A 21590-nucleotide genomic window follows, 5' to 3' on the forward strand; every position below is an offset into this window, starting at 1 on the left:
AATCTTGGTCCAGTGAAATGTTTTTTTTTTTTTTGACGTATTTTGTCACATTGAGTATTTTACGATATATGTTAATTTTTTTCATATTATGTCATCATTCTCTGGTGACAAAACACGATATTATTTGACATCATTCAGTGCTCTAACAAAATAAGACTAAAAAGAAAAGAGAAAAACCCAAGTTCATGACCAATATTCAATTTTACTATTCAAAGAGTCAAAATCCAAGGAGCAACCAAACACACGAAATTTATTTTAAGAAATGGTTGTGTTTTGGTTATTATGATATTATTGCAGCTGTTACATTGTGAAATACGACATAATATTTAGAATGTATAAACTTATTTTGTTAATATTTTTTTTTTAAATTGAAAGTAAGTAGTATTCTATTTTTGTTAAATGAAAACAAATGTTAAGAAGTATAGGCATATAACATACTAAATGAGATTACATGATAATGACAGACATAAATTTTTGTCTAAAAATGGGCATGATGAGATTACATGATAATGACGACATAAATTTTTGTCTAAAAATGGGCATGGATTTATATTTTCCCTTTTTTAAAAATAAAATTAACTCGGTTTGTCAATTTTTACGGAAATTAGTTTGTTTGGAAGGAAAATGATTGCTTTTAGGAGAGCGTTACTATTAAATCAACGCTACGTGTTTTTTCATAGGGGTGTCAATCGGGTTTCGGATCAATCCGTGAAATTTTTTTTATTTTTTTTTCAACCCGAACTCGAAGCAACCCGAAAACTCCCAACCCGAACACGAACCCATATAACCCGACTCAACCCGTCTAACCCGCCTAACACGAATTTTATTTATTTTTTTTAAATTTTTTTTACAAAATTTATGAAAAAAATTCAAAAAATAAAAAAAAATTATTTTAATTTAAACACATAATAACAAAATTTCCGATTTAAATTTGAAAGTTTAATCGTAGAAAATTAAAAGTCTATTTACTAAATCAAATAAAAAATTATTAAAAAAATAAAAATACGTAAAATAAATATTAAATGATGAAAATTTATCATATAAATATATAATAAATTTTGTTTAAACATACAATATATAAAAATATAGGTAATATTTTCAAAAAAGAAAGTTCGCGGATCAACCCGCGACCCAACCCGAAACTCGCCTAACATGGCATTAACCCGAATCCATCCAACCCGAACCCGAACCCGAAAAACCCCAACCCGAACTTGATTTTTTCGTGTTAGGTCGTGTAGGGTTGACGGATCGTATCGCATTTTGACACCCCTAGTTTTTCATTCAAATAAAGCAATGATTGGATGGAGGCTAGGGATTCTTGTTGTAGATTATAGTAGGTTTTTTTTATACGGTTTCATGAATCTTTATCTGCGATACGGGTCAATCTTAACGATATTTACAATAAAAAGTAATACTCTTAGCATAAAAAGTAATACTTTTTCATAGATGACCCAAATAAGAGATATGTCTTACAAAATATGACTCATGAGGTCGTCTCACACAAGTTTTTACGACATGAAATCCAATAATTTTGGGATAATTTTATGAGTAGGTACACATGCATCGCAAAAAGAATTATTGAATTTCATATCACAATTCGAAGATATAAAATAAAATAATTAATTATGTTTGAATAAATGCACAACCTATTTACTTAATATATTGCCATCGGTATTTTTATACAGTAAATTAATTTATTATATCATTATATAATATGAGTTATATTTCAAATCTTAAATTGATTACACACACATATGTATGTACTCTCTACAACACTGTATTTTATTGAAAGTTATGACACTGTATGTTATGGAAATATAATAAACATTATAAAAATGATTTTATTTTAATGCCAAATTATCAAATTCAATAAAAAAAACTAAAACTTTAAAAAGTAGGTTTTTGATACAAATTATTTGGCTTAGAAAATGTTTACTGTATATAACTTTCTTAATTTATTAAAAAAATAACAATCTCAATTTCTTCATTTTGTGATTATTTTTTTAAAAAAACCACGAAAGTTGCCTCTTGCCTCTTAGCAATTGACAAATATCAAAACGGCCCCTCCTTAAATCTGACTTCGAATTAGCGCCCTAAAACCCCTTCTCTTCTCCCCCGCGCTGCTGGGTATGCATCTCACACTGGAGGCACGAGCGAGCCCGGGAAAGCTCAAAACACGTAAACTGGTCAGTATTTTCTTCGTGTCCGCTTTTGTGAATCAGTTCCTTCGATTTTTAGTGTCAGACTTGTTTGTGATTTTCAATTTAGCTCATAGTTTCTTGGTAGGCTGTTTATTGGATAATTGCTATGGTTGGTAACTCATTTTGGGCGATTCCAGGGTTCTTGTTAGGAGCATAGTACTTTAACTAAGTATAATATGTGCTACTTCTCTGTTGATTGTACTTCTTTCTTGGCTTGCTGGCTCGAACATATCCAATTGGGTTATGGTAAAGGGATGGGTTTTTGAGTTGTCATATCTTATAATAGTGGAACTGTTTTCAAGTGCATTAAAGCTGTTGTAGGTTTATCTTTTATAGTTGTAGATCATTCAAGAATTTTGTCTGAAACGCCAGTGTGCCAGCGAGAATTAACTTCCCCAAATCCCCATAAGCAGAAGTGGCAAATGTTCTTAAAAAACAGTGGCCGTTCACTTCATTTGTTTGCAAATGAACAAGTTGCCAGATTTTTCTACGTGAATCTTTTGGAATTTGACAGTAAAATTAGTTTTGAGAGAAGACATGTCATTTCGCAACTTTTCTTTTTTCTTCAGGACATGTTGGCAACTATCTTCAAAAACAGGGGTAGACCACTTTAATTTTCACACGTGGTATATGTGATTGAACATATCATGCAGGGTAAATGAAATTCACGTGTGTGTTGAATTCCTCGATTCTCTCTGAGAATTTTGATTTCATGCTTGTGTTCACATTTACATTACGTGTTGCTCATGCTAATTGAGCAGCCTGTGCTTTTATCAGGGTTACTCTACGTACTTTGCTTGATGCCTAGCTCCTGTATCACGAATCTTTTGAGATGAGCATGGAAGTTGATTTAATGCTTGAGTCAGTTAATGGTCCCCAGGCTTTGCACAAGAGAAGAAGAATTTCTGTTGACGGGGTGGATACTTTTCTCTCATGTCAGGTTTCTCGTCAAGTTGGAACTTCCTTACCAACGCTACGACACTCAGATTATTATACGAAACCTTGCTTAAGTGAGTTAGCTATTCAGGAGTTTATAAATCCAGGTTACTGTAGCAGAGTCCTAGATTTTACTGTTGGAAGGGTTGGTTATGGATGGGTTAAATTTTTTGGGGAGACTGATGTCAGATATTTGGATTTAGACAACATCATCAAATTCAATAGATGCGAAGTTATTGTCTATGAGGATGAAAGTTCCAAGCCCGTGGTTGGTCAGGGCCTCAACAAGAAAGCTGAAGTAACTTTAGCCCTGCGACTAAAACCTTTGGATTATTTTACTGAGGGCCGCATAAGAAAAATTGTGAGAACATTGAAACACAAGACGGGGAGTCAAGGGGCACAATTTCTCTCATTTGATCCACTTAATGGTGAATGGAAATTCTCGGTACATCATTTTAGCAGATTTGGTCTGAGTGAAGATGAAGAGGATAATGTAATGAATGATGTGTCTCCGGAAGCTGAAGTTCCAACTGAAATGAATGACAATGAGGATTCGGATGTTGATGAAGTGACTGCCTTGGAAGATCCAACTCTGCTGTCACATTCTCTTCCTGCTCATCTTGGGCTTGACCCGATTAGGATGAAAGAATTGAGAATGTTATTGTTTCCTGCTGAGGAAGTTGAGGCAGAGGGTTTTAGTGGCATGCATTCACGTGATAGTCCACCATTTGCTAAAGAACCATCACCGTCTCCATTACTCCATTCTTCTTCAAAGACAGAGCATAAGATGAGCCCCCATTTGGTTCGCAAGACACCATTAGCTCTAATAGAGTATAACCCTGGAAGTTTTAGTTCTAACTGCCAGGGGTCCATGTTGATGGCTCCACAGAATAAAGGTTTGCATCTAAAGGTGCCTACATCTGAAGGTTTTAAGCTGGATCTAAAACTTCACAAAACACCATTATCCGGAAGTCATTCACATATTGTAGTTGATGCAGCATTGTTTATGGGTAGGTCTTTTCGAGTAGGATGGGGACCCAATGGAGTCCTTGTTCATTCTGGTATGCCTGTTGGCAGTGCTAGTGCTCAATGTGTAATATCCTCTGTGATTAATCTTCAAAAGGTTGCAATTGACAACGTGATTAGAGATGAGAGCAATAAAGTGAATAAGGAACTCATCGACCTTTGCTTTGATTCCCCCCTCAATCTTCACAGGCAACTGAATCATGTTATAAAAAGAGTTGATCTGGGAACCTTTGATTTGAAGCTTCAAAAGCTTGTCTGTAACCAACTGACACTTCCAGAGGTTTGTCGAAGTTACATTGAGATAATTGAGAAGCAATTAGAGGTGTCAAGTTTACCACGGCTCCCTCGCGTTCTATTCATGCACCAAGTAATGGTTTGGGAATTAGTAAAAGTCCTCTTTTCATCGAGAAAAATGAGTGCAGAATTTAAGTCTCTTGAAGCCGATGACGAGGGAGATATGGTACCAGATGGGAGGCAAAATTATCCTGAAGTTGACCTGGAAGCACTGCCACTTTTGAGGCGGGCAGAGTTTAGTTATTGGCTTCAAGAAAGTGTTTACCACCGTGTACAAGAGGATATTAGTTCACTAGACGAGTCCAGTGATTTAGAGCACATATTCTTGCTTCTTACTGGTCGTCAGCTGGATGCTGCCGTGGAGCTTGCCGCTTCTAGAGGGGACGTAAGACTATCCTGTCTGTTGAGCCAGGCTGGTGGGTCCCCTGCAACTCGTTCAGATATTGCTCATCAACTTGATATTTGGAGAAAAAACGGAATGGATTTTAATTTTTTTGAAGAGAATAGGGTAAGGCTTCTTGAATTACTTGCTGGAAACATTAACGAAGCGCTGCACGATGTAAAAATTGACTGGAGAAGGTTCCTAGGACTGTTAATGTGGTATCAGTTTCCACCTGATATTTCATTGCCTGTTGTTTTTAATACTTACCAGAAGCTTCTTAATGATGGAAATGCTCCATATCCGGTTCCAGTTTATGTTGATGAAGGACCAATAGAAGAAGCTGGCAATTGGGAAATAGGTGAACATTTTGACCTTGCATATTATCTCATGCTTCTTCATGCTAGACAAGAAGATGATTTTGGTGCTCTAAAGACCATGTTCAGTGCTTTTGCCTCAACAAATGATCCACTTGATTATCACATGATTTGGCATCACCGTGCAGTTTTAGAAGCCATCGGAACTTTTAGTTCAAATGATCTCCATGTTCTTGACATGGGATTTGTTTCTCAGTTGCTCTGTGTAGGGCAATGCCACTGGGCCATATACGTGGTGCTTCATATGACACATCGTGAAGATTATCCTTATCTGCAAACTTCTGTCATAAGGGAAATTCTCCTCCAGTACTGTGAAGTTTGGAGTACACAGGACTCACAATGGAGGTTCATTGAAAGCCTAGGTGTTCCTTCTTCATGGTTGCATGAAGCTTTGGTGAGTTAGTGCTTCTTGGACCAGTTTGAATATTTTCGTGGATTAATGGTTTTGCTTTACCTTTCTTGAAGCTCGTTATGACCAATTTTACTAAAATCCGGTTCTTAATTGTTGCTGGTATTATTGAGATTGCATCACATGCTCATGTCATACTAGGAATATTGAATGAGTCAATTACATGGAGGCCTCAGTAAAATAACTTTTCCATAGAATACTTGCAATAGCTTAGGAATGCTTCTTATTCACTTTCACTGATGGTGGCAACTATGGAATTTTTTCTCATGCGTTACTCATCTTTTCTCTTGTTTCTTTTTTAAATGCAGGCCATATATTTTAGTTACAATGGTGACCTCACGAAGGCCATGCATCACTTTATTGAATCTTCACACTGGCAGAAAGCTCACTCAATTTTTTTTACTTCAGTCGCTTATTCTCTGTTCTTGTCAGGTAGAAAGTTTTCTGGTCTTCCTTTATGATATTCTCCACTGAGTCTAATTTGTTGTCCGTCATTGATCAGTTGGTTCTTTTGAATGTTTTATGCCATGTGAGGTACTTCACAGTTATATATTTAAAAGAGTGCCTAGATTCAGATAGCTTTCATTAACCTGAGCTGAATTTACAACTGTTTACTCTTTGTGTGTGGGAACTTTGATATGCTTGCTTAGCTACAGTGTTCTTTTCCATTTATCTGCATGACAATATTTTCCGGCTGATCTATGCAATTAGAAGAGGATATGGGATTGAATACTCCTGCAATCTAACTGCATTTTCTAGTGCGTCGTTAATTTGGTTAAATTGGAAGTGGTAGAAATATATTGCATTTCTTCAGAAACTAAATTTTTTTGGATGCATGTGCTTTTGGGTCTGGCGCTTAACTTCCACAAGATATGTCACTCAAATAGTTTGTTCCAGATGATGTATCCATGGCATATTAAATAAAGAGATTTTGTTAATGTCATTGTCATGCAGCAAAACATTCAGAGATATGGAGGCTTGCAACTACCTTGGAGGACCACAAGTCAGAAATTGAAGATTGGGACATTGGGGCCGGAATTTTTATTTCATTTTATGTCTTAAGAAGTTCATTGCAAGAAGACAGCAATACCATGACTGAACTGGTACAACCTGCTTTTCTTTTTGTAGTTACAGAATTAGTAATTCTCAGTATTGAGATCATGTTGGTTATGAGGCTGATATTATGTTTACTGGCACCCATAAAGCTTCCTGATATTCCTATGATAATTATTTGCCCATACTTGCATTCTTTTCCTGATTTTCCAGTCTTAATTTGGCAGCGCACTCTTGAGAACAAGAATGATGAATGCACGGATTTTATTGTCCGCCTGAACAAATGTTTGGCTGTTTCAGGCAGCAAATTATCACTTGATGCAAGGTATTGATGTTTGAACTCGTGGTTATTGATGCATTCGAAGCATGTCAATATGTCAGAATAGTTCTTTTCCTTGAATTCCATTGTTGATACCTTAATACACACCAGTTCATAAATTGTTTGGGGTTCCCAACAGAAATTTAGATGACTTGTGTGTGTGAATCTTCCAATCGTCCAGCTGTACTTAATGGTCTTTATATGTGTGTGTGTGTGTGTGTAGTAATAATTTCACAGAACAAAAAATAAATAAAAAGGTCGATATATAAAAGAGTAATACTATTCAATATGCCAAGACATCAAGCTCGACCTTGGCTGCTTTAGTTTCAGCTAAGTTCTTGTTTTCTTTCGCAAAATTTCCACTTTGAATGGCGACTCCTGCAGTTTACCTTTAGCATATTGCCAAATAGCTTTACTTCAGATCTCGTCGACGGGATCTTTTGCTTTATAACAAGTCATTTTTTCCGGGGATAAGAAACACAATTTTGTGCCATCTCCACTATATTCCAATGTTCTTGGATGAAGCTGCATTTTTTAAATATTTTTTTCCCTAAAGTACTAGTATTTATATTCTTTTGTTGCGAAAGCCATCTATTTGTGTTTTCTCTGTTTCAGCAGCATACAAACAGCTAATCTATTATCTTTAAACCTCAGAGTTGTGTGCTCGAAGATGGCAGAAGAAGTCTGCAGCCTTCTTCTTTCCGATAGTCCCGAAGGTTCATCGGGCGAGGTTCAGTTAAGCTGCTTCAACACGGTTTATACTGCACCCATACCTGAAAACTTACGGTCATACCATTTGCAAGACTCCGTTTCACTTTTCACATCATGTCTTTCAGAGATGGCACAGTAATCCTTTTCTTCCCCCCTTCACATTATATGAACAATACTTGTGAGTAGGGAATGCCGTTGATTGAAACTGTGGCATATGGTGTTGTAAGCAAGCATAACATGGTATGATCAGAGGTGTCAAATTAGCGGGCGGGAATTTCTTTTGGGGTGCGGTTTGTCTTCTTTATAAATATTATAATTACGTTCAGTTTTTACATAATATCTTCTGAATTGTATTTTTTCATCGGTAAATAAAAATTCACTAATAAAAAATATTTACAAGTATATTGTAATAACCGGACGATATTACAATTCCTGGAGTCTGAAGTGCAAAATCTTGAGCATACAAACGATATAAATTTTTATAGTAGGTATCTTGTGAGATGGTCTTGCGAATCTTTATCTATTCACAATAAAAAATAATACTTTTAGCATAAAAAATAATATTTTTCATGGATGATTCAAATAAGATATCCTGTCTCACAAAATACTATTCGTGAGATCGTCTCACAGAAGTTTTTGTCAAATTTATAAATACATACTTTTAATCAAAGATTAACATTTGGCACGTCATATTGTTTGTAATACATTATTGAAAATCATAAAAGAATAGTCTATCGACAAAAAAATTTTATAGCGTGAGTTATTCATTTATGAAGTCGACATGAGGCAAATTCTGATTTAAAAATTTATTCTGATAAAAAATTATATTCCTTCATTTTTTTAAAAGTATGTTCATTTTTTTCAAATTTGAACCTCCATCTGTTATTGTATTTTACTTACACATGTTGCATATATACATGTCAAGAGAATGAATTAAGTACAAAATTATGTGTATTGATTTTATTTTTTAATATTTGAAAGGAGAAATTGTTACTTGTAAAAGTGTAGAGATTAGAAGGAAATTAAAATAATTAAATTGATAACTAAAAACACAATATACTATTTTTGATAAATTACAAAGTTTTTATTAACCTGATTTGTTTAAAATGTTTTCATTTGAAAGATTAACGAGGGAGTAAGATTATTTTTAAAAAATCTTTTTTTTAAAGAATGATTATTCTAAGAATCTTGAAATTGTTTTTTGTGACACCGGTAAAATAAAAACGAAAAGGGCTAATAAAATATAAGAGATTAGTTTTGTGTGTAATTTGTTAAAGGAAGTGTCGTGTTTATTTTGGCGTGACTTAAAGCGTGATATAGTGTTTACACATGTTTTCAAAATAAAATAAAAAAATAGCATCATGTTTATAAAAGTATAAAATAATCTTCCAAACACCTTCTTAATTATTTTTAACTATAAAAACGTTTTTTTTAAATAAATGACCAAAACATTTTTATAAAATAAATGTCCCAACACATATTTAATCATAAAACAACTTTTAAAACATTTTATTAAACATTTGTAAAAAGTCAAAAATTTATATGAGACAGTCTCGTGGTCATATTTTGTGAGATATATCTCTTATGTGGGTCATCCATGAAAAAATATTACTTTTTATACTAAGAGTATTACTTTTTATTGTGAATATCGGTATGGTTAACCCATCTCATAGATAAATATATGTGAGACAGTCAAGAGACCTGCTCAAAAAAAATGTTATGAAATTTTTATCCAAACGGAATCCTGACTTTTTCAAGATTTTACACCAACAAATTAAGATTTTGCTACATCTGATGATTACTACAAATTTTGTTCACTGGGCTGGCCGCGGTATTCGATAATAGGAAACAAAGAACACTCAAGTTTGAAAATTCACGCTCTTCTGGAGATTAATTATCCTTCTTTATTTTTCTTAGAATTTTGCTACCAAATTCGAAATGTTTTGTAAATATAATTCCAAAAAAAACTTAAATATTTTTGCATTAAATTTTTTACTAGATTATTTATAATCAAATATTGCCCACTTTAAACCTATTAAGGGAAAGTATTAGATGTGTTGAAATTGTGATGAAGGACACTTTAAGTGTTTTTTTTATATATACAATTTTAAATATGGAAACAAAAAAATATGCAAAGAAAATTAAATTTCAAGTTACAATTTTCCAGTTTTATCATTCTTGAAAAATATTTTTATTATCACATAATGTAATCAAGCATACGTTATATTATTCAGTATATTTTTATCATTTTCTTGGATTTTGTTATCGAATTTGAAATATTATTTGAATTCAATTTGAGAGAATTCGTAACCATTATTTGATGTAACTTTTTGTTTCCACTTTTCAAGAAAATCTGTAATCTGGTTGCTTTTATAAATTTGTTCATTTTTCGTATAAGGTCAACCTTCCAGAATCAGATTTTAATAACTTTTGAAAAAGGGGAAGAAAAAAAAAAGAGAATCATATTTTAAATATGGAGGGAATATATAAAATTGTAAAAATTTAAGAATAAAAATTAAGTCGAATTTACGGTTATGATACATCTCTGGGGACAAGTTTTGCCAAACCCCAGGGGTAATTACGTCATTTCGAGGGAATCTTCTCAATAAAGATTTTGAGAGAAGTGGAGAGTAGATTACAGTGTGCTTGCTTTGTATCGTTAATCTCCATAAATTCATCCAAAAAGAGGAAAAAAATTGCGTCAACTACCCGGATTTCAAATCCTGAAATTTGTTGAAATTCATTAAATGGGGCAAAATCCAGGTAGATTCTTTGCATGCAAGAAAGTTGGCAAAGGATCCCTGTTTTACTCGACCCCTTTATACATCATCAGCATTTTGGCTGTGTCGAGTTTGCATTTTTCAAAATCAATTCATCTAAGGCTTGTTTTCACATTTCATTTAGTGTCTTTAAGGTGGGTTTTAGTGGGATGCTGCTGTTTGGTGCAATTCTTGAATTTTTCTTTGATTCTCAAGTTTCTTCCTTTTTTCCGATTATTGTTTATTATAATTTTTCTCGATTGAACAGGTAAACAGGCAAATGGCTTCTTCTCGTGTTTCGGCGAAAAAGCTTGCCAAGGAAATACTGGGTGTTGGGAAGAAGCTCCAAGCGTTACCATCCTCCATCGATGAGCTACTCACGCTCCTTGAGGTAAAGCGTTTCCAATTTGAAGATTTCTATGTTTCAGTGGGGTACCTTAGCTTGCACCGTCTAATCCACCACATTTCATGAGCCTTTTGCGTTGGTCATTTATGTGTTTCTTAGAGCGTTGATTTTGTGTAAGTGGGTCCAAAGATTACATTTTTGTTCACTTAACAGGGACCAACTGCATTGGATGCCTATTTCTTGAAGAGAGTTATAAAAATCTTATGAACTCCAACTGTCGATGTAAATGATTTCTACATTTTTGCAACATCTTTGTTGTTGGATGTCTATAAATTTTAGGGAAAAACACATCTGAAACCCGAAGGGTTTGAGTCAGTGGACAGCCTTGTACAAATCTATGCACGTTTGACAGGGTCAGCTATTTTATTTCACTCCGTCTTGATGTAAATAATTTTTGACGTGACTGAGTAAATTGCATGCGGAATCTGTAGATTTTTTCGTGAATGATTATTATTGGGCATTTCTGCGAAATTTAAACTTGGCTCTCTTGTTAGGTTGATAATGGTTATGGTACATTTTTTTTGTTTTGTTATTCTTTGTGGCAAAAAATTTAGTGTTTCTTGTTGGAAACTGGAATCTGGAAAGGGTAGAGTTTTTTACATATTGAGTTATGTTTCTCCCTTTGGTTACGATTTATTGAGTTGATAAATTAAGGGGTTATGCAAATATTTTGTAGAACAAGAAAATGGGTGAACCTAATTTGATCTTCTGAATTTAAAGTTGTGGAGCATCTCCTTCTCTGTTACAAATGGTGATCTGTTGAAGGCTCAATATTTTTCTTTTGTATGCTACAATTATGAATTCAATTCCACCAATCTGCACAATGTGCATGTGGAAACTGTAAACTTCCATGTAAATCCTTGCCTTGTTTGATGTTATTTTTTTCGTTTTCCTCTGATTTGCTGCTTTATATTTTGCAATGCTAAATCATTTTGATGGCAGCATGTGTGCTGCTCCCATTAAATTTGGACATTTTATGGTGGGCGAAAATGCTCTTCTTCATTAATATTTTCCTATAACAAATTTGATAAGTAACAAATGTTTTTTCTCCATTCCTATCCTATTCAATCACAGTCTTTTGCAACTGGTTGAATAAAGATGTTATTTAATTTATCTTTTAGAAAGCTGAGAGCATTTTGACCAAGGTGGATCAACGGCCGCCCGGGGCTATAGAGTTGGCACTTGTTCCATTGACTCAGATGTTGATCACTAATGAAATCATGCGTCACGCCGATGTTAATATCCAAATTGCTGTCGCATGTTGTTTCACGGAGCTAACAAGAATAAGCGCTCCTGATTTTACTTATAATGATTCTGACATGAAGGTATGTAAACACGACCACTTATTCTCTGTCATACACGTGTATCTCATTATTCCCTCCTCAGAAAAACATATTTTATGTATCCTTACCTAGTAGGTTCTGTTAATGGTGTCAGGAACTTTCTAAATTATGCGTCATCGTATTGAAACACTTGTCCTCGGAATCTGGTCGCAATTATTCTAGAGCTCTTCGCATGCTTGAAAATTTCGCGGGATTGAAATCATCTGCAATTCTTCTGGACGTAGATAGTGATGAACTGATTGTGGAAATTTTCCAACTTTTCTTCAGTGCCATCAGGTAAGTCTGCAGAAAGGTCCAGTTTATTGGAAAGATTTAATGAATTAACCTCCAATTGACTTTTCGAGGTAGTTAGCAAAATAACTCTAGAACATCTATTTAAAAAATAACCCTCCTATGTGTATTTGAATAGGCTCAAATACATTGGGGCAGAGATACTTTTCAACAATGAAGTTTCCCAACATCATTTCCCCAAATAATCATTACATAATCACTTATTTTTCTGTCCATTTTCTTCAAATAATTATGTTATATTCCCAATTTTTTCATTCAAAAATTACACATCGTCTCTATGTCCAACATTATGCCAGCTTTTCAAAATCTTAAACCAAACAAAATTCCAAACATGGTAAAATACTGCAAGTAAAATTTTCATAACTTATGAGTTGAAACTAGTTTAGGAGAAACAAAAACCCAACCAAATGGCACCATAAACTCTAGTATATTTGAGGATGCTTGAAGTTTACATATTTTAGTCAAATGAGTGGCTCACTTTCTTTAAATGCTCTGTAAAATTTATGTATGTTTAAAGATCAATTGACTTAGCTATGACATCAATTTTTACTTGGTATTTCTTATTGAACAAAACGATTATGAAGGCCCAACCAGCCTGCTGACACTTTTGGACATATGGAAACAATAATGTCTCATGTGATACAAGAGAGTCGCAAAATCTCATCTAAGCTTCTGATACCGCTTTTGGACAGTGTCAAAATGGATAATAAGGTAGTGACGCTCTCCCTGATTTTAATGCGATTACAATACCCAAAATTTATTTCATTCCTTTTCACCAATTGTAAAATTTACTGTTTCCTTGTTCAGAATATTTCACCTATATCCTGGGAGTTGGGGAATACTGTCTTCAAAAACTGCTCGGACAAACTCCAGCGTCCTCTCAAAAAAACAGTGAGGGCAAAGAACCTGGATGTTGCTGAATATGCTGACATAATTGCTTCTCTTTGCCAGGGAGAGCCTATTAAGGAAAACATGGTTTGTTCCTACAATAGCAATTCTGACTTCAATGGCGTGCTTTGTTCGTTTGCTTATGCTTTAATTGAGAATATATATTTGTTATTTCCGTCTGGTGGAGGACATATATTTGATTGACCTTATAGAATCTGAGGATCATTCAGCATGATATAGTAGCATGTGTTTGTGGACAATGAAATAGACCATAACTAGCCTCCGGCTCAGCTATTCTTTGAAAGCCTAATGTGCCGTTTGCTTATGAAATTAGAAGCTCTAATCAAGTCCTGAACAATATTTGGAACATCTTTTGATCATATATTTCATAAATAATTATTATCAGCCAAAGTACATCGACGGAGATTGAAAACATCTTCTTGGTCTTTGAGATTCTCAGAAGCCTCGAAAGATCTTAACCTTTTGAGATGCAATGGGCCTACTCCACTTGCAAATATGTGGCATCAGCTCAATCTCCCATGAGACATCCTTGTTGACCTATAACGACCAAGTGACGGAAATCCTACCAACCAAAGTGGTCGGCGATAGAGTCCGTTCATCGTATCAAATTGATAAGTATAGTTTCTAGTTGAGAAGACTGTACTCCCGAGAGGGAAATCAAGGCTTAATAAATTTTCCCATGTAAGGGGATATTAAGGCGACTTTGTTAAAAAGTAATCAACGTTTGCCACACAATAAAAAATGCCACTTTCCCAGTATGACCCAATACTATGATCACGGAGTCACCTTGCTTCCACAAAGCGGTGATATATGCTGATCGTACGTGTGGTAAGATGCAATACTAGTGCAAAATAAGAGTATTGAATATATACTACACAAATCAAAAAGTAGAAAATGAATGCTAGGAAATACAAATGGAAAATTGCATTTTGCCAAACTAATGTGATTTAAAAATTTTTTAAAGATAAAACGTCCTTGTACAAATCTTAATTTTGTCCCCTCCACGACAACTCCTAGTTGCTAGCATCTAGCAAACATTTTTCTTCTCTCTTTTCATAGCCTAAACACCATAACATTCCTAACAATAAAGGAAAACTAATTACCTTTTCTGCCACATGAGATCAAGGCTACAAATTCATCACCGCATTGGATGGTGCGGGTGTTGGCTCCCTCTATTTCCATTTTGCAAGTATCTGGACGTAGTTAAGTTCATAAAAGGGCTTTTGTCTGCAAAATCCAATCCCGAGAATACTATTAGGTCAATAATATGTTAAATCACTTGCATTTCCTTTTTATCATCTCTCTAACAATCTATAAACCATGAAGTAGATATGCATTATAATTCATGTTTATAACAATGGCATGTGCTCATAAATATCAGTTCCTGAACTTTGTATTAACATAACAATTGATTAATACGGTAAGAGATGAGTGGAAATATTTAAAAACAAAACTAAATGTTGTATGGAATGAAGAACACATGAATTTATGGTGCTCCATGAACAATCATTAGTGGCAAGTTTGACCTAGATCGCGTCATGAAAAGAAGGAAAGAAAAGAGAACATGACTAATGAAAGAAAGGTGTCGGACGTTGTGCTCATATGGAATGGTTCCAGAACTAAGCCAAGGATGAGATGGTCGCTTACCAATATTAGAAAAGTCTCCCACTTCTAGCTTGAATCAAATAATAAAATCACTTGCAGTTGACGGAACATGTTATAGACATTAAATTTTGAATGTTTTATGATTCAATGATCACAAAGTGGTGATGGCTTGGACAACGGGATAAATGATAATTATTAATCCCTTGTGTGTGTACTATCATGTGTGATTAGGTCATGTAAATTAATATGCCTTGTGTCTTCATTTTTTGACGAATGATTTGGCATTACCCTTGCTACAACATCAAAATCGGAAATGGTACGACAAAAGAATGGTTTACCTAACTTGTTGACTATGTAGCACGAACACTCCTAATTTTTTTTAAAGTATCGGACACGGACGACACACGGATACGCGTGTCGGATACGGCAAAATTGGTGTCGTTGACTTTTTCCATGTTTGACCAGTCGGATACGCCATGGACACGGCTAGGATACGGCGGGTACACGTTTTTGGTTACGTTTCGGAAAAAATGATTTTTTTTGGCCTTTCTTTTTAAATAATGCTCTGAAGTTGTACATTGTATATATTTACATAAATATGTATATATATTTCTACAATATATTAATATAAATTCGTATATCTCTACAATTTTTAATACTAAATTTATATATATATATAATATTTATATATATTTTGATAATTGTCGTATCCTAGTCGTATCGTGTCTTATATTTCAAAATTCTTCATATCGCTATATCTGTATCGTATTCGATACGATACCCGTATCCGTATCCATGCAACACAGCTCGTTGACCTTATTTATTTCCTCCATAACTAGTGAGACTTAATTTTTACTGATGAATGTTAAGCATTTGTATTAATCATAAATTCGAGATTTATTTCATTATCTTCGTAGATAGTAAGAAATAAAACCTATAATTTATAGATGGCCAGATAATGTTTATACGTGTTGTACCCTAACTCTTGGAGTATCATTGATTATGACCAGGGGTGTGAACAAACCAACTCGGTTCACGAGCTTTTCAAGCCGACTCAAAAATATTTGATTTGTATTCGAATTTATCAAATTCGAACCACACATGATCGAACCTTTTTCAAGCCGAACTCGAACCCAAATTATATTGCTTGATAGTTTGCGAGCCTTGATATTTTATTAGTATAACATAAATATATATTAAATAAATAGATTTCTAGTCTTTCTATTATTTATCTTCGAATAATAGTTTGAATAGCTCTCGAAGATGTTCGAATTTTTCGAGCCGAACGTGAACCCGAGCCTTGATTCAAACTGAACTTGAACCAAAAATTTAAATTTTTCGAGTTTCAATCGAACTCGAGCCTTAAAATCTTCATCATATTCTGCTCGATTTGGTTCGTTTATACCCTTAATTATGATGTACGCATGCACATAACAATTGCCCATGTCTACGGGGTAATTCAATGGCAGATACGACTGTAGGATACCACCAACTGCCTAAATATGTTAGTATCCAAAAATTAATCCAATGGAGAAGATGAGGATACCATATCTAGTGCAACACTATATGTATCAGATATGGTGGGACTATTTTAGAAGTTTTTATTTGTCGAAGGCTTTTTTTGAAAGAAAATGATTTTTTTTAAAGAACATTTATGTTTTTTTGTATTCATGTTTGTGCAATATAGATCAGTTTTTTCCGGAACAGGCTTGTAACTAAGATTTTTTTGGCTCGAATCAAAGGTCAAAAGTTAGGTATCTCGAACAATTGGATGCGTTCAAAATTTCTATGATTGTTAAAAAAATTTAGAACTAAATTTATGGAGTATAGACACAAACATGAAACACAATAATATATAATATCAAAATATTTATAATATAATGATATAAACAAATAGTAAAGCTAAACTATTCTAAATAGTCACTAAATAGTATTCATCTTGATGATTTCACATCAAAATATTACCTAAGTTTGTATAATTAAGATATTCTACTATTTGTTCTTAAGCGATGATATAGTCAATTCAATCAATACTTTTTGTGATATAGTTAATTGGATATAAGTATTCATTGACCTCGACTTATAGAAATTTATTTCCCCTCAAAATTGAGCCTAAGTCGAGCACCTCTTGGGCCTCGACTCAGGTCTGGTCCTAGTCCAAACATTGTAGATCAGCGGAGTCCTATAAAGTTTGGAACCTAGGGAAAAAGATTATGTAGGGTTCAAGGTTTTATCAAATACTTATTTAGCAACTTGCATGGATGAAAGAATTAGGTCCCTTAAATTGTGATTGTACATTGAGATCAACCAAGTCCCAAATAAAATTTAACCTTTTTTCATCTTACAGCATTGAATTAAATATCATAGATGTGCAAATTTAGTCCTATAAAATGAAGTACCATTGTCGGAACACTCAACACATCTCAAAATAAAGGCACGGCAATGGTATACGCTCTATGGCTCAATTTTAGATATGTGAAACCACTTAAAGAGACCGTTCATCCCACGTGAATAACAATTATTTTAAATCCTATTTATGGATAACATTAATAGGGGGTGAGAAGGAATTTCTTCTTGATAGATGCATTGATTAATGCTTTCGCAAAAATACTAGGATGATACATCCACTCATCGTCGAAGGTAACAAATAGAGCTACATCTTGTGGGGTCCTGCTGCCTCAAATACAATGGAATAGGAAAGACTTTATTGAAACAAAAGCCAAATTTGAAGTCTTGTATGTTGAAATGCTGAGCCCAAAATAAACATGCTTAGATTGAGATCTTGATGCATTGCCGCACCATATTCATAAATAGACCAGCTAATGAATTCACTGAAGTCGATCTATGCATCGAATTTGTATTTCATGTGCTTCGTCTTAGCTTTAGAAAATACTCAATTAGTTGCTTCCTAAGCAGAAAATCTCTTTCCATTGCTGTCGCAAAGTCCAAGAGTGCCTAGTGTCTGCTCATGTTTATCCTGGGCATTGATAATATTATTATTTAAATAATGAGATTACCGGATAAATGCTTCTTCTTGTAAACCTGGTGGTTTCATATTGCTCAATTTTTTTCTTCATTAAATTTTAATGCTTCACAATTCTCTGGTCAATTTTAGCAAAATCTTTTCATACCAGGCTTAATGCTTCAAATTTCATTCTTTCTGGTTCTTACCACTTCCAAAAATTCTGCTATTGTTTTTCCTGCTTTTATCATCTCAAATTAAGATTCATTTTTTATATTTTTCTTATGTGGGTAAGATGGCAAAAGAAGTTGGTTCAACTGACTTAACGTCCAAGTCAGGTGAACTTTCTATTTATGAACCGGAAGATTTCAATCCACATGCGATGAGTGCTGGTAGCGGGGTTGCGAAAAAGAAGAAAGAGGACATGATAAATCAGCGAACTGACCTTGAGTCTTCATCAAGACGGAAACTGCTGAAAATGGAGGGTATGAAAAAAGGTTCTAACATCCAAAAGAAGACTGGTAAGAGGGGTGCTGGATCTAGTACCATCACAAAGAAGATAGATGAACAAACCGATACTAAGATCAATTCAGAAGGAAAAGATGAATCGCCATTTCTTGATCAACATGGGAATGAACAAATTAAAAATGAGATTATTCTCGAGGAACATAAATCAAGTGATGCAAAAAAGGTAATTGAATTCTATCTGCTATTGATATTTGATGAATCCTGCACCTGTAAGTTCTTTAATTTTCATATGAGTAGCAGCTTCTCTTTCTCAAACTGCAAAAGCCGTTCAAAGGAGAAATAGCTCCAAAGAAGGAGAGCAAGAACAAAAAGAATTACCTTTAACATTTAATTTAATTTTAGAATGGTTCTTAATATCTTTACAGTAATATTGCTGTGGAATAGATTATGTATTTCTCAGCTGTGACTTTGTTTATATCTTATCTTGATTCCACACTTCTGGAAATTTGATTTAGAGATCAAGGTCGCATCTTGGTTCTGAGGAGGATTTGATTGATTTAAGGATAAAGGTTTGGTGGCCGGATGACAGCGAGTAAGCACTAAATATTAATGTATTTTTTTCTATAATTATTCTTGACAACATTTTCTTTGTGTGTGTTCAACAATTTTCTTGTGTACTTAACAACATATCTAATTGATTTGGATCAAAGAATGAAAGAACATGTTTATTGTGTTTTTCTCACTTCAAAAAGAGTTTGCTACTTTGGCCATTGTGTGATGGCAATAATGTTTTGAATTTGTCATTACTTACATTTATCTCTTAGCGACGCAATTCCATTGTATGCAGGGCTTCATGCATTTACAATGTCATAATAATGTATTAGGAAGTAGGAAGTTCTAGTTCTTAATCCTATAGATTTCATTAATGGTGTGGCCTATATACATAATCAAGATTCGATCAATCAATGCAATTGTGTGCAACTTCAATAGTTTCTTTGAGAAAAATTAAAGATGAGGATTGCTCTTACGAGTTTAAAACAAAATAATAGTTTCTTCTGCACTGGAACCGTCTGCTCTTTTTCTCTAACTATTTCAAGTTCATCTATCCTCTTATTATTTACAAAGGAAAAATGATGATGTTTTCCAACACCAATGATTGGTGTTTATTATGTTATTAATATATTGGGTTCATTTTCTGGGTTCCAATGTATTTTATTTCTGTACAATGCTTTCATTAGCTAAAAATGATATACTGCCATGAGTAATCAGCCTAATGTTATGGATGTTGGTAAAAACTCTTGAGTGTCATTTTAGTTTATGTTTTGTGATTAAAGTTCTGATGCATGTGGAAATGAACTTCAGTATAACTCTTAATGTATTACTTCTATCACTCCTTAAATAGAGTAGTGACGGATGCGAAAGGGGAACGTGTCTTGGTATGTGGAATGCATCTTCTCGTGAAAAGTATACAAATGAGGTGCAAGAAAAAATAGATCATAAACTGGTGGGGGCGGTTCTGCCTCGATAAAGTTTGAACATCCACTTTCTCGTTAACAACTTGATTTCTTCTAGTATTGTCTGTGTCTCCTTTTTCGAACTCAGAAAGTGTGTTAGGCAAGTGAGAGGTGGCCAAAATACACAACTAATTTTGAGTCTATATTACAAATTATGCAACTCTATGCTCATATTTAAGGATCTGTTTATACAGGTATTACCCAGGCACTATTGTATCTTTTGATCATGCAACAAAGAAGCACAAGGTGATTGGATGCTTCCGTTCTTCTAATTCTTTTAATTTTTTTTCCACAAGGGTGTTTTGCTTTTGAGTGGGAATTATAAGCGACAACCTTTTCCTGGGCCTATGAAGAAGTTAACTTTGTTTTAACGGACTTCTTCCTAATGTCCAGTAGTAATACTCACTATTGCACAGATGCCGGTAGCTTTCTTAGTTTCTGTAAGTTTATTGCTACATTTTCTCCTTCAGATTAGTCAGCTGTTTTCTTTCAGGTCATATATGATGATGGTGATGAGGAAATTTTGTTCATGGACGAAGAAACTTGGGAACCGTTAGAGGAGGACCACCAAATTCAAGTTAGACTCGCTGTTATTTATGGACCCATTATCATTCTTTTATTTTAATCGATTGTTATTGTACATGCCTGTTTGGCTTACCTTTCTCCGTGCATATGTAATATAAAACAGGACTCCATGAAACATGACACCAATCCTCCTGCTCCTGCTCCTGCTCCTGCTCCTGCTCCTGCCAAAAAACCTGTCGTGTAAGTTTATTTTTAAAATAGTGAGTAGAATTTTCATTCCTCCGTTGATTCTTTGAGGTTGCAGTTAAACTATGTTTAACATCTTTTATTGATGAGATTTATGATCATACAATTCTGCAGTCTTCAGATGTTTTAAAATTTTCTGAATTCTCGTGAAAGTCAACTGAAAAAAGGATGAATAAACTCGTCATATTCTTATTAATACATTTTATATTCTGATCTCTGTAATAAAGCTACAATCATGTCAATAAGTCGCGATGTTTGAAAGGAAATTTTTCATGAACTGGAACAGGTCCAAGAAAAAGAAAGGAAAATCTAAGTTAGGTCCATCCAAGAAAAAGAAAGCTTCCTCAGCATCTGGAAGGTTTGTCATCCTTTCTCATTTCAAGAAACCTCAATTTGTCGATTGAGTAATGAGTATGCACATTTGTAATTTTGTAAATGTTTTATAATGAAGTAATGCGCTGCATACCTTCCAATATGATGTTCACTAAGTTTTACGGTGAACTTTTTTATGGTTTCAGAGCAAAAGCTGAAAAGGGTTGCGGCATCAATTCTGGAGAGGTTTCAGTTCCTGTTGTTGGTGTTAAAGATGAACCAGATGCTGAAATGTCTGAGATGAACAGTGCTAAAAAGGATGACGAAAAAACAGAAACTCTTGTAACCGAAATGCGACCTAGTGATGGCACCACCTTGGATGTGGTGAAAGATTAAACCTCCGTTTTCGTTATTGGGATACAACTTATTTACATTCATTCACCGTTTGCTGTTTTATCTCGAGATACTATTGTGTGATGTTTTCGTGCTGCAGACTACATTACTTTGAAAAAACAACGTCGAGGATGTCTTTTGATGACTTAATT

At 34.2% G+C, this 21590-nt stretch overlaps 2 protein-coding genes across 6 annotated transcripts; both read left to right on the forward strand.

Annotated features, from left to right (window-relative positions):
• Positions 1-2034: 2034 nt before the first annotated feature.
• Positions 2035-8063, forward strand: LOC142556090 (nuclear pore complex protein NUP96-like). 3 transcript variants are annotated; one of them, XM_075667337.1, is made up of 6 exons: positions 2035-2178; positions 2979-5607; positions 5931-6054; positions 6577-6725; positions 6903-7000; positions 7649-8063. In XM_075667337.1, the coding sequence occupies exons 2-6, from the start codon at positions 3034-3036 to the stop codon at positions 7842-7844; spliced, it is 3141 nt and encodes a 1046-aa protein (XP_075523452.1). In that variant the 5' UTR covers positions 2035-2178; positions 2979-3033; the 3' UTR covers positions 7845-8063. The 3 variants fall into 3 exon arrangements, with proteins under 3 accessions (XP_075523452.1, XP_075523451.1, XP_075523450.1); XM_075667336.1 differs by having other exon boundaries at positions 2048-2186; positions 2963-5607; XM_075667335.1 differs by having other exon boundaries at positions 2048-2186.
• Positions 8064-10356: 2293 nt separating this feature from the next.
• Positions 10357-21590, forward strand: LOC142556091 (sister chromatid cohesion protein PDS5 homolog D-like). 3 transcript variants are annotated; one of them, XM_075667340.1, is made up of 13 exons: positions 10357-10619; positions 10733-10855; positions 11992-12195; positions 12308-12489; positions 13089-13215; positions 13312-13479; positions 18276-18671; positions 18964-19040; positions 20157-20208; positions 20456-20539; positions 20651-20727; positions 21020-21091; positions 21252-21590. In XM_075667340.1, the coding sequence occupies exons 1-13, from the start codon at positions 10482-10484 to the stop codon at positions 21439-21441; spliced, it is 1890 nt and encodes a 629-aa protein (XP_075523455.1). In that variant the 5' UTR covers positions 10357-10481; the 3' UTR covers positions 21442-21590. The 3 variants fall into 3 exon arrangements, with proteins under 3 accessions (XP_075523455.1, XP_075523456.1, XP_075523457.1); XM_075667341.1 differs by having other exon boundaries at positions 10357-10468; XM_075667342.1 differs by lacking the exons at positions 10357-10619; positions 10733-10855 and adding an exon at positions 11069-11223.

The sequence above is a fragment of the Primulina tabacum genome, chromosome 9 (assembly GCF_025594145.1).
Source record: "Primulina tabacum isolate GXHZ01 chromosome 9, ASM2559414v2, whole genome shotgun sequence".
NCBI lineage: Eukaryota > Viridiplantae > Streptophyta > Magnoliopsida > Lamiales > Gesneriaceae > Primulina > Primulina tabacum.